Genomic DNA, 17,777 nt, shown 5'->3' with positions numbered 1-17,777 from the left:
CTGAAAAGAAGACTCTTTAATTATCAGCCGATTGTAAAAGCGAGCGAAAACCTCTGAAGAATTACTCCAACCTGTCTAATCTCATCCACATTAATGCCTTTGCTAGCTGCCAGCGATGTAGAGGCGTGACGAGTAGAATGCGCCGAAAAAATTGAAATGTCTATTCCAGCTGTACAAAGTACGGACTTAACTTACCGTTCCAATATTTGGGAAGAAACAGCTTTATAAGATTTATAATACGATATAAATAATGAGTCATACGTGACTGGACGAAGCTCTCGTGTGAAACCAACATAAAGCTTCAACAAAGAAAAAACATAAAGTTCTGGCCTATCAAAAAATTGTTTAAATCTGAGCAAAGGCTGCGATTTTTCAATCCAGGAAGTCTTGAGGCGATCTGGAATCTTTATGACCAGGAAATCTAAAAAATTAATATTAGCACATCTAATAGTCGCAAGCGTCTGCATTCTCTGAGCGGTCGTAAGTGCAAGAAGAGTTATAAGTTTCTCAAATATAGACTCAAGAGAGAGGTCTGTATGCGGATATAAGGTAACTAAATAAGCTACAACTAGGAACAGATTCCAAACAAAATCGTACCGCGGACGTTGCGGTCTTAACATAGCTACCCCCTTGAAAAATCTCTTAAACAAGGGATGAAGTCCCATCTCATCTGAAGAAATAAGGGAAAGGGCCGAGTGATAAATATTTAAAGTAGAATATGAGCCCGTAGAGGTCAAACAAGAAGATAAGAAATCTAATACGAAATGAATGGCCGGAGAGAAGAACCTGCCCTGCCTTTCTTTACAAAAAAACCACCATAATCTAAGAAGCTTCGAGTATTGAGCAATTGTAGAAGCCGTAATAAATACGAGCATCGTCTTGATCGCTGATAGTGGAGTGCCTCTCCTCAGGAACGCTTGGCGGATAACCTCGCGGCTACCAGGGAAATCCTGGTCCGAGCTGGATGAGTCTTCCTGAAAGGAGACGATAGCATGTCAATATTCGCTTTAAATCGAATTGGTTGACCGACAATAAGTCTATTGAACAGAGGAAACCATGGTTGTGTTGGCCACTAAGGAACGACTGGGCACTAGGACTCCCTCTGCTTTGTCAGCTATAATCTTCCGGAGAGATCTTAAAATCAAGATAAAAGGAGAAAAAGCATAAAAGTACCACGCATTCCAATCCAGAGAAAATGCATCCACTGCGAATGTTAGTGGATCAGGAAATCAGAACACAAAACACTGACATTTTGCACTAATCGAGGTAGCAAAGAAATCAATTTCAAAAGATCCGAAGACAGCATTAATCCTATTAAAGCGATTCTACTTCAGAGTTCACTCCGTTTTCTTTGAAACTATTCGTTATTCGCGCGCGGCGTCCGCCTCCGCGTTTTAAGCCGACGGCTGCGTAGACGAACAAATCACGATCTGTGCACCAACTCCAAAGTTCACGGATAAGAGTGGACAAATAAGGAAATTTAATAGAACCCATATGATTAATGTACGCTAGGGGCAGTGGAATTATCCACTGAGGAGAATATCACTACCTCGCAAATGTGAGGCAAAGTATCTCAGGCCACGAAAGGAACTGCTAGGAACTCCAAATAAATAGTTGATATGCTTGAGCTTGTCCTCCTCAGACCAAAACCCGTGTGTCCTAGCCCCACCGCAGATGGCTCCCCAACCTGATAAGGAGGAGTCTGTAAAAATTTCAATTTAGAACCGTCCCGATCTAATGTTATTTTGCTGCAAATGATTCTCAAATATAGACTTCCACCACAATAAATCCTCCCTGATTGATGACGACCGGGACATGCGAGCCTCGTAATTATCGTTTACAGCCGACAGGGCCAAAAACTTCTCTCTCTCCAGGAGTTTAGTGTGGAGCATATCGTATTTTATCGCAGGACAAACTGAGACTAGAGAGCCAATAAAGTTCGCAAAGAGACAGATCTTAAAAGATATCTTCTTTAAGATAGTAAAAGTTTTCTGAAGAAGATTATCTCGTTTGTTCAGCGGGATTGAGATAGAGAAGCTATCAGAGTCAAAAATAAATCCCAGTAACCGGCAGGATCTTTCTGGAACGAGAACACTCTTATTTTTATTGACAAAAAATCCTAATGATAAAAGAAGTTGAACTATCGCTGAGATATTTTCCCTGGCTATCAGATTGTGCAATAAGAAAGAATTCATCCAAATAACTGATTAAAAGAAAACCTCTCTCTCTAAGAGAATACACTACCTTCAAGATTTTAGAAAATATATATGGAGCCAATGCAAGGCCAAAAAGCAGGACAGTAAACTGAAAAAGTCGGTTCTGAAATCGAAATCGCAAATAGCATCTATCCTCTGGATGTATCGGCAGAAGCAGATATGCATCCTTCAAATCTAATGAAGCTAAAAAATCACCAGGTGAGATAAAGCCGACTGTTCTCCTTTAGATTAAAATGTGGAACAATAATAAACTTATTAAGATGTTTAAGGTTCAAAATAAACCTCCAGCCTCCTAAAGCTTTCTCGATCACAAAGAACGAGGATAAAAATTGTTCCTTAGAATCGGCCACAATCTGTAGAGCACCATTAGCACAAAGTCTAAGTATCTCACCCCTACAAATCTCTTGCTCCCTTTCAGACAAGTCTACGGTAGGCTCAAAAAGCTGCCAAGGTAGACGGCGGCTAAACGGTAACCTATATCCAGTGATAGCCTGAAGGATTGTACTATCCATGGTAATTTTGAGCCACTGAGGGAGAAAAGATGCTAAATTTCCTGCAATGAATACCTGTTCGCTCTCTAATGCCTCCTTGACTGTGATCTGGAGCGATACGGGACTCGACGACTGATTCTCGGCACCCCTGCTTTCCTGATGGCCAATGATTTCGAGCTGGTCGCAGGGGCGCGGGAGTTTCCCGCCCTTTCCGTGAGAAGACCGTTCTGCTGCTTAATTGGTTGCAACACCTTTCTAGATAATGTCAGAGGAGCCTTAACAATATCCTTGCCAGATCTTTCGACGGTAGCAGTCTTCTTCATCTCTTCTCCAAAAGATGTACCAAAAAGAAAATCATCGACAGATAAGGCTTCCGCAGTGGACTTAGCAAGTAGGTTAAAACTTAGCATGATTTGAGCTCGCCTAGACAAAGAGAAGTGAAAGAAGAGATCGGCCAAGATCTTCGCTCTATCATTAATCTTCATACCAGAGCAAAAATTGAATCTAGTTATTGTCTAGTAATGACACAGAAAAGTTGGGTCTTACATAGCTACTAGCTAGGGATGTAACGCTCAATTCTCTTAGTGGCTGTACCAGAAAAATTATCTAGTAGCTGGATACAAAAAAGTAACTTGTAACTATAATTGGTACAGTTACGAGACAGTTCTGATATCCAATTTCTATTCAAGATTTATCGATGATTTTCTATCTCGTTACTGTGTAATCTTTTTCATTTAGCTACTATCTATGTAATTGGTATAGTCACTAGTTAGTCCTGACATTCAAAAGACTGAGTAGGAATAATTAACCAGTCACGAGCTGGTGACTGGTTAGAAAACTTATCTAGTCATTATTATCTAGCTACTAGTCTTGAAATATGTTCTACTAAATACATTTTTACTCGGATAACAGCTGAACATGCTCCTAAAGTAAGTGACCGCTGTATTTTAGGCCTCAAGAGCTCTGAAATTGCCTCTCCGAGTGCACATAAGACGACCACCTGAATGTCCACCTGATCTTGCTTTCCACTGTTATATTCGTCCCTTTTTATAACGGAATTACTCCACAATCCAGACCTTAGCTCTGGGTTTAATTTAGGAGTCTTAAGGAACGACAACAGATCGTAAAGCGAGTACTGAACTTGCTCAACAAAGAATCCCGTTGCTCCACAAGGAGGTCCTTACTAATAAGTCACGCCATTTGCTGGTAAATAAATCGTTCCAGAGCAGTACTTCTACCTTGTCGAGCTCCGAAGCGAATAATTCCTGCGTAAGAGTGTCCTTATTAGACGATATAATAATGCACGCGGTATTGTACATGCACATAATCTCCGGATGCATCTTAAATAATACATGGCCCTTAGCCACCAAATCTGGAATACGCCTTGAATTATTCCAACTCTTTAGAAAGGTTGTGTCAATTTGCCGCCTATATTCTTCAAATATAGATTCGGAAAGATCATACACACCTATATCCCCCTGGACAGATGGCCTTTCCTGACTAGCAGGCGCTGCCAAAGAAAACTCCTCGATGAGAACGGTCTGTATCAAGTTATCCTTCCGGGGTACCAACGGTATCCCATAGAAGGAGGAGGGCGTACTAGGTGGCAGCAGGACGCCGTGCATTCAAAATCTGCATATCTTTTTCGTTCCAGAGAGAGAAAAATATCAAGAGCGCGGTTTTGCTAGGCCGGGACTCGAACCCGGGTCTTTCGCTTGCCGGGCGACTGCTCTAAACCACTAAGCTACCTGACGTTCCACGTTCATGATATTCTCCTCTCCATAAATAACGCTCAGAGATGCCGTTCGGAAGCGACATCTCTGTCGCGATTCCGAGCGCACGAAGACTACAGAGAAAAACAATGTTACTGTACCAAATGGTACAGCTGTCAGTCTCTCAAAGTCAAAGGTTGCTATCCTTTAAGACCTGCTGTTCATATATGCTCCATCGTTGCCCATCCGGTGCAAATAATACAAATAAGCCTCAATATTTCCTCAAGTTGGACCTCTTGATCCACCTGGCGATCCACGAATTGGCCACGGTGGTCCTGAAGCACTCTGAACGATGCTGTATAGAGACGTTTTGGCTGTATCACTCGCGAGCAACTTTCGACTGTTGTCGAGAAAAAATCGCACCTAGACTCGTGCGATTAAGCGAACGAAAGAGACGAGTAACTCTTTCTCTTACGCGATATTAAACTTTAAGACGGCAAAGGAGCGTGTTGCATTTCAGTATCCGGTTCGAAGGACCATGTTCGAACGTACGGGACTCTTCGTCTCGCACGTCACTCGAATAATTGACGATGCGAAAGCTGTGGTATGAACTGCTTTACACTCGCCGAGTTGCCGGGATCTTCAAGAGTTATGAACTATGGTGTCGGTTGCAAATTAAATTGTTTTACTACAGAGGCTGGACAGTGACTCGCAGACTTTACAATTCGCACGATATCTCACCTTACCACCGGTACTTGTTCGTAGAGTGGCACGTGTAAAGCTAAACTTTTAACTTTCGTTCGCTCCAGTAGTGAGAAACGTTCTGCCGTTACAACACGCGGATCATCGCTCAGGTCCCGACGAGAGAGAACGCGCGGCGCTTGCCTATTGGCTAGCTTCTTAAATTGTTTCTTCACATTGTCTAGTCAATATCCTCGCGCCAGATATATTGTGTGACCAGCTATGAAGAAAAACCCATGCAACTCACTCGCCGATAAGAAGTAAACATAATAAGATTTCATTAGATTTATAAACAAAGAATAATCCCGACGTTTCGGGGTGAAGCTCCATTCGACAACTAAACTCTTCGCTAAGAAGCCGTCAAATTTTAAACAATAGGAATGAACAAATACGAATCAAGCGTACTTTGCCGTTATCACTGGTACGTAGTTTATTTGTATTTTCTCAGGGAGCGCATCGCTTATAAAACGCTCGGTGATCACTCTCAGATTTCTCTCTAGTTTCAAAAAACTATTTTTGATTATGAAATTGTTTTCTATTAATTATGACATCTATCGCATCTTCCAAAATCCTCTAATTGTAAAGTTGATTGCGTGAATTATCTGATCGATTGCAAAACCAAGTTATCCAAATCAGTTTAACCCTCAGCTGGAACATTATACCTTCTGTATAAAAAGTACCGGGAAATTGTCATTTAAATGAACCGCGGAAGAGGTAGCGGTAAAAAGTTTTTTTTTTTAGATTGGCACTACCTTCCTTCATTACCAACCGGAGCTTGAGCTCGATCAGTCAACTAGTTTGTTTATGGCAGCTGTCCAAACAAGTCTACCTCAGTGTTGCTCTGCGAATTTTACCATGGAAAAAATAGTCGAACAAAGAGTTCGACTCTTTTCCGAGGGCCAAACAGTCAATAAAGACTATTATTTAAGTGTCTTGAGGCGTTTACGCGAAAATATCCGGCGAAAAAGGCCCGAATTGTGGCGAGACAATTCGTGGATTTTACACGACGACAATGCGCCAGCGCACAGAGCCACAATTGTGGCCGATTACAAGGCCAAAAACTCGGTCAATTCTGTCGACCATCCACCGTATTCGCCTGATTTGGTACCGTGCGACTTCTTTCTTTTCCCGAAACTGAAATTGCCACTCCGTGGTACTCGTTTTTCATCGATTGATGACATCAAAAGGAATTCGCAGCGGGTTCTGAAGGCCATACCAGAATCGGCCTACCAGAAGTGCATGGAAGATTGGTTTCGCTGTTTTCACATGTGCATTGCAAACGATGGGGATTACTTTGAAGGCGACAAAATAAATTTTGATGAATAAATAAAATATTCTGTGTTTTTTTTAACGATTCCCGGTACTTTTTATACAGAAGGTATGTGTCTCCCGATTCTGGTGCACATGGGTGTGCGTCACCCAACGTTTTCAATTGCATATATCTTTGTATGTAATGCATAGAATTTAAACTTTTTTATGGATATATCAAATAGTCAAAAAAAAAGAATGAATGGATGCAAAAATCGAGAAATTGAAAATATTTGAAATATTCAGGAGAGAAAGAAAATAAAACATTTTAATTTGCGAGAAAATTGTTTTTCTTTTGGAAATTCGTAGTTTTGAGGAGAAAATCATTAAAGAGATTTTTTCAGCGGGCTTGCAAAAGTAATCAAATGTACTTGAAGGAAAAATATAATTATGTTGATCATTTTCAAAAAGTATATTTTTTCGGCAAGATAAAGTTAGGTGATTTAAAAATAAAAACATGAATTCATAGAAGAAATCATTTATTTTCGATTATAAAACTCGAAAAACTTGAAAAACCTGAAAAACTTGAAAATATATAAAATATATAAAAATACATAAAATACATAAAAATATTTTAAAATACATAAAATAATGAAATATATTTAATATCAAATCAGAGACGCTTATTCAGACTTTGTTTCAAGTGCCTCGAATTTTGCTTTTTGTTACAGGGATTAAATATGGACTTTTTGATGGAATTTTTGGCGTATTGCATTCGGTTGAAAAACCGAATAATAAAGTACCTCGAACAAATATGCCGTCCATATAACGAAGAAGAAGAGGTAAAAATATATTATTCGATTTCTCGACAATATTATCCGACAATATTGTTAACATTATTATAATTTTGTTATAATTATTTTGTTTTTAGTGGTATCCAGATGATGATCCGTATAGCATGCAACTTCAGGTGTTTCCCTCGACATCTCGACAACATCAAATCCCTATTAGTATGATAATCTCCTATGCAATTATAATCTAAAATGCAATTATAAAGAAAAAACAAAAAAGAATTACAACAATTTAAAACAACAAAAAAATGATCATAATATAGTTAATATCTTCTTGTTTATCAGACATGCGAATGGCACATGTGACCACACAAGTAATATTGACCACGCAAGAACAACAAGAACAAAAACAAGAAGAAAACCAAGAACAAAAACGAAAAGAAGAACAAAAAGACGAAGAAAACCAAGAACAAGAACGAAAAGAGGAACAAAAACAAGAAGGAGAAACGGAACACATTTCAAGTAAGTTAAATATTTTATAAAATGCATAAATTTACTTTAGCTAATGTGTAGCTAAAAAGAAAATACTAATGGTTACCATATTATTTAACAGAGCAATCTGAAGAACCGCTCGAGGAACGCAATACCATCTTTGGTAAATTTAACATTCTATAAAATGCTTAAGTCTATTTATTTTCGTTTTTCGATCATAATATCGATTACTGTTTTATTTTCTAGAGCGGCCACTAGAAACATTATTCGTCAAAGAAAACAGGCCACGTTTTAGTAAGCTAAACTTTCTATAAAACGCTTAAGTCTATTTACATGAAATTTACTAATAATAATTTAATAATATTTATTATTTTGTTTACTAGAGCGATGCAAAGTCAAAATAACTTCCAAACATCCCAAGTTCCCCTCCCGTAAGTTTAAAGTTCTATAAAATGCTTAAATCTACTTGCAAGAATTTTTGTTACATTACGTTCTTTTTTTATATAATTGAAGTCAGAATGCTTTCCATAATGTTTCTATCTTTTTTATTCGTCCATTTTAAACGGTTTTATCCTATTTAGTGTAAGTTTTCGTAGTTTTATGTCATTTATTTATGTCATAATTGAGAACAAAATAATTTTTTACAATTTTACACGTTTTTATCCATAATGCTTTTATAGTTCTGAACGTCCTCTTCAGTTTTGTCATATAACACAATATTTTCCTCTACATTAAATGTGTTAAGTTCTGTTCTCCGATCATAATATAGTTTACCTTTTTGTTTATCAGTACCGCATTGGGCACAGGTTTACGTGTTAGCCTCGGAAAGGAGGGAAGAGTTTAGTAAGTTAAATAGTTTATTAAATATTTTCCGGTCATAATATCGTTGACTATTTGGTTTACCAGCACATCGGACGCTGAAACAAGGTGGCGAAACAGGGCGGCCTTGCCGTTAGCCCGGAAGCCTTGTCCCGGAGTCGATTTAGGTAAGTTTAATATTTATGTTCCTTTTTATGATATAATTTATGTTGATATACTTGCGTACGTGCGTGTGTGTGTGTGTGTGTGGGTGAGTGGATATTGTGTGGATATGGGTATAGATGTGGATATAAGTGTATATGGGTATGCGTGCGTGCGTACGTATGCAGGAAATGCATGGATGCATAAATGATTCGGTAGAGGTTTACGATTATAAGTTACGGAACAAGTAAAGACTGAGGACCGTCACATTATACGCACCCACTCTCACACGCACGCACGCACGCACGCGCACACACACATACACGAAAGAGATGTAAATTCAACCGAATAACCTTCGTGGTACACCTTGAGTAATGCTAATGCCGGCAGTACTATAACTTTCAAGCTTTATAACTCGAAATGTACTTAACGAAAATAAACTTTGTCGTAGTGTTTTGAAAAGCTCTTGACACCAGCATTTAGATTCTGAAATAAAAATAGGGTATTCTATTTTAAAAAATCGATTTGACTTTGAACTCATCTTAAGGACGTCACCCGAGGTCAAACTAATACCTAGACCTGTAAATAGATCTTTTCAAACCTTGCAACTTTTGTCTGAAACGTTTTTCCATATCTAAAGTCGTTTCCGAGTTTCAGAAGTTAGCTCAGACTTTAAAGAAACTCTGTATACAGGATGTCCCGCATAAGGCGTACCAAAAGAAAAATATAAGTAGAACAGATAAAAGTGAAAAAATATTGTAGAGATCATTTTTCGAATAACCACATAAAATTTCAAGTTATTAAATAAAATAGATTAGCTAATCAGAGCGCGCGACGCGACACGCAGGACATATGGCTCGCTGCGGCCGGCGAAGAAAATGGACGATTGTTCGCGGGCCTATCTTATATATATATATATATATATATATATATATATATATATATTTACCAGACATCCTGTATATACAGGGTCTCCCGCGTAAGACGTACGAAAAGAAAAATATAAGTAGAACAAATAAAAGTGAACAAAAATTATATAGGCCATTTTTCAAACAAACACGTAAAATTTCGAGATATTAATTGAAATAGCTGAGCATATCAGAGCGTGGCGACACGGCAGGCGGGACATACGGCTCGCCGCGGCCGGCGAAGAAAATGGACGATTGCTCGCGGGCCTATCTTATAGGCCAGAGGGGTGGGCCGTTTGGCATACTGAAATGAGTAGTTTCGTGTGTGCGTTCGTGTACATGTGCGTTCTCCCATTTTCTTCGCCGGCGAGCCGTATATCCCGCCTGCTGCGTCGCCGCGCTCTGATATGCCCAACTATTTTAATTAATATCTCGAAATTTTACGTGGTTGTTTGAAAAATGACCTATACAATTTTTGTTCACTTTTATGTGTTCTACTTGTATTTTTTTTTCGTACGTCTTACGCGGGACATCCTACACACACACACACACACACACACACACACACACACACACACACACACACACACACACACACACACACACACACACACACACACACACACACACACACACACACACACACACACACACACACACACACACACACACACACACACACACACACACACACACACACACACACACACACACACACACACACACACACACACACACACACACACACACACACACACACACACACACACACACACACACACACACACACACACACACACACACACACACACACACACACACACACACACACACACACACACACACACACACACACACACACACACACACACACACACACACACACACACACACACACACACACACACACACACACACACACACACACACACACACACACACACACACACACACACACACACACACACACACACACACACACACACACACACACACACACACACACACACACACACACACACACACACACACACACACACACACACACACACACACACACACACACACACACACACACACACACACACACACACATACACACACACACACACACACACCCATCCACCCATCCACCCACCCACCCAATATATATATATATATAGCTCTGGTATGGTATATATATATATATATACAAGGTGATTCGTATCATACCAGAGCTAATATATAGCTAGAATAGGTCAGAGTGAGTAATGGAATCGGTATCTTTTCTTAAACAATCATGTAAAATTTCGAGTTATTAAATAAAATAAATAGGCTAATTAGAGCGCGCGACGCGGCAGACGGGATATACGGCTCGCTACGGCCAGCAAAGAAAATGGACAATTGCTCACGGGCCTATCTCATTTGGTAGCTGCTACTAAACGGCCCATCTGTCTGACCTATGAGATAGGTCCGCGAGCAATCGTCCATTTTCTTCGCTGGCCGCGGCGAGCCGTATGTCCCGCCTGCCACGTCGCCGTCCTTTGATTAGCTCATCTACTTTATTTAATAACTCGAAATTTTACGTGATTGTTTAAAAAGACGAATCAAGATCAATTCCATTATTCATCCTGACCTATTCTAGTTATATATATATATATATATATATATATATATATATATATATATATTTATATAAAAAAATACATAAAAAAATATAAATATAAAACGATCCCTAAGCGGTCGCGAAATCTCCCTATAAAGGTTATACTCTTCTTTGGATATTCAAATCACTGTCGAACGATATACGTTCTACAGAATTCGCGTGTCGCGATCTTCGCTTTCGCAGTTTGAAAACGCTTAGGCTCTATTGCTCGTAACAATAGCGTGGGGTCTGCGCACACGATGTCCTTGTTGCAAATTCACTTAGAGTAGGGAAAGAAATACAATATGGAAAGGCTAAATCGAATTAAAAAGGAAAGAATAAGTGTTTCTTAAATGAACTATATAGACATATACGTGTATTATAATGAACTTTACTACAGGACATACTCACAAAAATACCTTAACTAGATTTAATTATTTAATTCAAACAAATTAATAAAATTAGAAGTAATGTACGGCTTAACAAGAGAAAATACAAATTACAATAATAAATAAGGACGTAAAGAGCTATAGAAAGAGGAGGGCGTATTAGATTGCGGCGAGACGCCGTGCGTTCGGAATCTGCGTCTTTTTCGTTCCGGAGAGAGAAAAATATCAAAAGCGCAGTTTGCTAGGCCAGAATTCTAAACCGGGTCTTTCGCTTGCCGGGCGACTGCTCTAAACTACCTGATGCTCCACGCTCACGACACTCTTCTTTCCCTAGATAACGCTCAGAGATGCCGTTCGGAAGAGACATTGATAGCTTTTTTGGATTTGGCCTTAAAAAGATTAGATGGTCGCATTGTTTGTGACTGGTACCAAAAACCCACTTTCTCGGGGAAGTTTCTAAATTTCTATTCACATTTAGCCATAATACCGGCATGGTTAAGTCTTTGATCGATCATGCTCTTAAGCTTTCACACCCCATGTTTCACGAGAAAAATCTTCGTATTGCCATACAGTTTCTCCTCGATAACAGCTTCCCTCTCACTTTCATTTTTCGCATTATCGGTAGACGTATTGGTGGATTAACATCGAACAATGTTTATAAAAAATCTGACGGGGAGGAGTCGGAAGAGGCAGTAAACAGCGGTAAGAACTTTACGGTTCCTTACATGAAGGATGTCGCAGACAGCCTTTCCAGGTTTATAGGAAGATCGAATTATCATATAGCTCTTAGAATCATCAGTAAGCTTAACCATTTCATTCATGGTCACAAAGATCGCTTGACAGAGAGGAACGTACACATGTGGTCTACAAAATTAATTGTCTTGATTGCGACGTATCTTATTTGGGTCAAACGAACAGACAGTTGGATACATAAAAAAACATAGATCTCACATTTCGCGTTGAACATCTCCGTCATCGATCACAAACCATAGACTGCAGTTCGACCATAATTTTGATTGGAAGGATATATTAATTCTGGACAAGGAGCCTAATTATCACAAGCGTCTTATTTCGAAAATTATACATTAAAAGCCAAGTCAACGGCTTAAACTTGCAGTCTAACATTAACGGACTTGATCGTGTTTATTTTCCTCTGCTTGATATGATCCGTGTATGACGATGACTTCTATCAGTTTTATTTTCTTCTCTCGTTTCTAATTTCTAAATACGTTTCTAGTATTTGGATTGCTTGTATTTACGGAGTGTGTTTTTGTGTGAGTGTGTCTCCAATTGTTTTTCTGTGTTGTCTACCTTTATATGCCAATGTTGGGATTCTTGTTCATACTTCGTGTCCCTCAGGTAAAGTCGTTTTGGAACTTTTAAATTTCTAAGGTAAACTTGTATAAGATACTTTTTTTTAAATGAAAAAAAATTTATTTCTTATCATTATTTTTTAATAGCGTTTAATTACTTCACTAAAGCGTACAGTACATAATACCATTGGAGTTAAAAGGAAAATACTTCAGTAAAATTATTTATTACAAAAATATCAAAACATGAGCATTATCTTATCTAAATGTTTAAGATAAAATGGCCATAAGAAATAAATGACCCATACATATTTTATATTCAAGATTTTGTACCTATTATTTTATAAAATAATAAAAAAAACATAATTTGACATATTCACTTTAGTATAGGATATTTAACACATATTATTTGTAAAAAATATAATACACATATAAAATAGAAATCTCTATTACAAAACTTAAATTCTAAATCTAATTTTTGATCAAAACATATTGATAACATAAGATTTAATTACTAAAATATTGAAAGTAAATTTTGAAATATAACGACTTTCGTTTTATAAATGTTAGAATGATAGTCTATCCAAATTTTACCCAAAATGTGAGTAAAAGACGGTTATAATAGTAATAGTTATAAACAAATAGTAAAAACAAAAATAAAAATGTAAGTTATATTACAATTTACATACTAACTTTATGTATCTAACGTTGATTGCGATAGCTTAACTGTAATTTATTCGACATTGCAGCAAGTTTTAGTGGACACATTTACATTTAATGGAGAAATTTTACAGGTAGTCGAAAATAAAAATGTGTATAATATTCATAATCTTGCTATTTCGAAAAATATATGCATATACACTACGATAAATATCGATTATCTTTGTGACTACACGCAATGTTTTGCAATTATTAGAGAAATTACAGTCTGTAGCGATCTTTCCAATATGACCATAATACCCGAGTTTATCCTATATATTGACTACTGGAGTGCTGGAGTTTTTCCTTATTTTATAACTTTATACTTTTCTGTGATAAGAAAGTAATTATTGCATTAATTGTAATTTTTTACTTTTTGAATATTGGTTTTTGTGCGATATTTTTCCTTTCTTCTTTTTTCTTTTTCTTTCTCTTTTATTTTGTTTATTTCGTAGTTTCTTTACATAGTTTACGAACACCGACATGTCAAAGGGGGGAACCACCCGTGACAGTTTGTATATCGCAGACAAGACACCATCATCGAGCGACTTTATGACGTAAGAAATTATATTGATCGACTTAAAACTGAAGAGGACTACATCAAATGGTCGAAACGTTTTTTATGTGATTTTAATAAATATTTATGTGGCTCATAACATTGGCAACTTTGGCTCTTTACGTCCTTATTTATTATTGTAATTAATTACCGTAAAATGGGGTTACTTTGTGACAGATTTTAAGGTTTTTGTTACACCAGCTGCTGAGTTTTCAATGTAACTCAAAATAAACTATTGCACAATATGTATACATCCTTCTCCTACATAATAGTGTATTACAAGGTTCCACATTTTTAAGAACCACAGAGAAATTTCGGTTGAAAGTTGTCACAATGATGCCCTGCCAGGTGGGGATACTTTGTGATAGCTTTACTTTAACCTTAAAAAACAAGAGGAAATATCATTGTCACAAAGTAAACCCATGAAACGTTTATTGAAAACTTGGTACAACATCCGTAAATGTTACTTGTACATTAGCGGAAATTAACGTGGCCCGGCAGCTTCCGGCTGCAGCCCATAGATGGCATGGTATGTTGGGCAAGATTTTGGCGCAAATTTTAGCTTTCCTGTTATCATTGTCATGGAGCGAGATTCAAAATACAAAAAAATGTCACTGTATCACAAAGTAACCCCATCTTACGATATTTAATGTATTAAGACAAAGCTCGGAATTAGTTGCCCATTTCGGCCGATTCTCGAGAACTACGCCTTTTATCGCGGCTTTAAGCTTGGAGGCTTGACCATCACTTTGGTAGCCCGCTCGCGGCAAAAGAAAGATAGAAGGCGTAGCTCCTGAGAATTGGCCAAAATGGGCAACTAATTCCGAACTCTGTATTAAGGGATTCTACAATCTAGAGTTTGATACTCGCAAAGGTTTAGAAGATATCTAAATATCTATAATCTAAGGTTAGTTGTTTATAGGGAATTAGAAAATTCTACAATCTACAGTTATCTATCTCAAAGAATTTAGGAAAAGGGAAATTGATAAAGTACGCGGGGTTGTTAAAGAACTAGCGGCTTTCCAGTCGATATTGGAGGCTTGAGCGAGGTGAGATCTTCCACTCGACTATTGCTTCCAACTCCCGACTCCGTCAGACTCAACCAAACCACCTCTCCTTTTGTAAGGTCTCTGTGATCCCGCCTTTTGGGAGGTAAAGGAGGAAAGCGTATTAAAGTGGCGGCGGGACACCGTGCGTTCGGGATCTGCGTCTTTTTTCGTTCCAAAGAGAAAAAAATATCAAGAGCGCAATTTACTAGGCCGAGACTCGAACCCAGGTCTCTCGCTTGCCGGGCGACTACTCTAAACCACTGAGCTAGGCCACGTTCCGTTTTATGTATATGCGCGCATTTATCTATAGTTTGTATTACGTATATTGTAGGCAATACGCGCATAATGCGTGAAACGGAACGCAACTCTACATGACGCTCCCTAGATAACGCTCAGAGATGCCGTTCAGAAGCGACATCTCTGGCGCGATCCCGAGCGCACGGCAACTATAGAGAAAAACATTTCCTACGATAGCGACGTTATCTAAGATGTCTTCCCTAGAAGAGGAAAGGTTTTGTACCTGAAGTAGCTCAGGTAGAGAGTGATGGGACAAAAAAAAATATTATCGGCTGGATGCCCTATATACTGTATATGTTGTTACGTTTTCTAAGATGTGATATACTTTGCGGCGATTTGCTTTATCATCGCTTCGTCGGTATTGACTTACGAAAAGCAAAATTGAATGCCTGATTTTTATTACGCGGTTACGAAAGCAGTATTGCAGTTTATCAAATGTTCTCGTGTTTTTTAATTTTAGAGCCTCTCATCTACGAGCAACAATAGAGGAAAGAGAAGCCAGGGCAGAGGGACAGAGCAAAATGGAAAAGAAGCACATGACAATTAGCCAGAAAGAAAGGAAGAAACTACGGCAAATGAGGAAGACAGCTGATAAAAATCAGAAAATGGATGTAACAGATTATAGAAATGTCTTGTTTTAATATGTCTTTTTCACTTTTTCGATCTATTTAGAAATATCTCAAAATTACTGTGATTGTAATTGTGATTATAATTGTAAGATAATCTTGATGGAAGCATTTTATTCCAAACAGTACAAGATCTTCAAGGAATATCCTAAGACTTCCCTTATAGAAATATCATACTAAGAATCATTGATAATTACTTATTATCCAGTATTTTTAATACTAAAAATAAGTAATTATCAATGATTCTTAGTATGATATTTCTATAAGGGTTATGCGGACATTTAGAAGTCTTCAGGATATCTTTGAGACATCTTTGAAAGATTGTGTCTGGAATATATAAGAATCATTGTGATTGTAATTGTGATACTACTGTATACTACTGTGTAGTACTACACATAATAATATTACTATTGATATTCGACTGAAAAATATGTTAGAATTATTATAATTGTAATTGTAATTAATCTATTAAGATCCAAGCGTCCAGAAACACTTTTTTATTTTTAACTGAAGGTTTCTTTCCTTAAAACTTAATTAATATTGATGACAGTTGGTTTCTTATAGAATTGAAGGTCCAGTTTTTATATGCAAATTTTTATCCAATTTTTATATACAAATTATGATATCTAATCTTAGAAAATCCAATGTAGCGGATATAAAAGAGAATAGATTTTAGAAAAAATAATATAATTCTAAAATAGCTCATTTCTAATGGAAAAAAAATTTTTGTTTTAACTGTAGTATGTGCAGTCACAATAGTTTTAGTTTGAAATTATAATAAAATGGTCCAGTAATTTCAATATGGCGGCTTTAAAAGGGCAACTTGCAATTAAAAATGATGAATATTTAGTATAGCATTAAGAAAGAAGTGATCTTTAGAAATTTTTAAGTTGCTGATTACGAGTTTAACCCTCAAGTTTCACACTCCGACCGCGCAACCGTAACTTCTATATTAGTGCAAATTTAACTTTTGGTCCTTAATATTTTTGTGAAGGATAAAGGAATATTAAGTTGTTATATATGTTTTTTTTATAGAAAATTTTGTGGGGAATTGAGCGGTTAAACTCAAATTGCACGACAAATTTTTCTTTCATAACGAAAATTAAAGTTTCGTAAGAGATATTTTTGAAAAATGATCATTTTTATTTTTTAACCGTATTTTTTTCTTTATATTTAATTTATTTAATAAAATTTAATTGCTTATATAGATTTTTCAAGTTAACAAAATGTACTTGAAGAAAAAATTATTAGAAATTGAATTAAATGATAGGAAATATTTTTTTATATTTAATTAAGTGATAGGAATTATTTTTCATGAAGTTGGACTTTTTTTAGAAGGAAAATAAATGAAAATACGAAACAAATGTAGGAAAATATCGTTTAATTGTTGCACATTCTACATATAAATACGAGACATATATGAAAATACAATTGTATTCTTAAGAAACAATAAGAGAAAAAATATTTTACATTAAAAATAATAACATTGAAGAAATAAATATAAAATTTCACGGACACTAATTCCGCGTATTCGCTACTTTACAGGTGCGAATTCGCACCAACTTGAATTTTCACAGTCACTACTTTGCGTGTTTCAGCAAGAATGACTCCAGTAGCCCCCTATTCTGTAACTCGTTATTGGAGTTAACAACAGTTTCGTTATCGTTG

General features: G+C 37.0%; 1 protein-coding gene across 4 annotated transcripts in view; it reads left to right on the top strand.

Annotated features, from left to right (window-relative positions):
• The window catches only part of LOC116844041 (UPF0746 protein DDB_G0281095-like), a 45,088-nt gene extending 28,846 nt beyond the window's left edge, over positions 1 to 16,242 (top strand). For all 4 annotated transcript variants that reach the window (XM_032815152.1, XM_032815144.1, XM_032815134.1 and 1 more), the window contains exons 2-10: positions 7,140 to 7,250; positions 7,340 to 7,418; positions 7,545 to 7,721; positions 7,813 to 7,854; positions 7,938 to 7,985; positions 8,075 to 8,122; positions 8,481 to 8,534; positions 8,598 to 8,677; positions 15,944 to 16,242. In XM_032815152.1, the coding sequence (XP_032671043.1) occupies positions 7,149 to 7,250; positions 7,340 to 7,418; positions 7,545 to 7,721; positions 7,813 to 7,854; positions 7,938 to 7,985; positions 8,075 to 8,122; positions 8,481 to 8,534; positions 8,598 to 8,647 (600 nt within the window). In that variant the 5' untranslated portion in view covers positions 7,140 to 7,148 and the 3' untranslated portion in view covers positions 8,648 to 8,677; positions 15,944 to 16,242. The remainder of the gene's footprint in view (positions 1 to 7,139; positions 7,251 to 7,339; positions 7,419 to 7,544; positions 7,722 to 7,812; positions 7,855 to 7,937; positions 7,986 to 8,074; positions 8,123 to 8,480; positions 8,535 to 8,597; positions 8,678 to 15,943) is intronic.
• The last annotated feature ends 1,535 nt before the right edge of the window (positions 16,243 to 17,777 follow it).

This window comes from Odontomachus brunneus, unplaced genomic scaffold (genome assembly GCF_010583005.1).
Source record: "Odontomachus brunneus isolate Ranch 3 - 2012 unplaced genomic scaffold, Obru_v1 Obru_scaffold_003, whole genome shotgun sequence".
NCBI lineage: Eukaryota > Metazoa > Arthropoda > Insecta > Hymenoptera > Formicidae > Odontomachus > Odontomachus brunneus.
The sequence above is the reverse complement of the archived record's forward strand: the minus strand, read 5'-3'. Positions and strand labels throughout refer to the sequence as shown.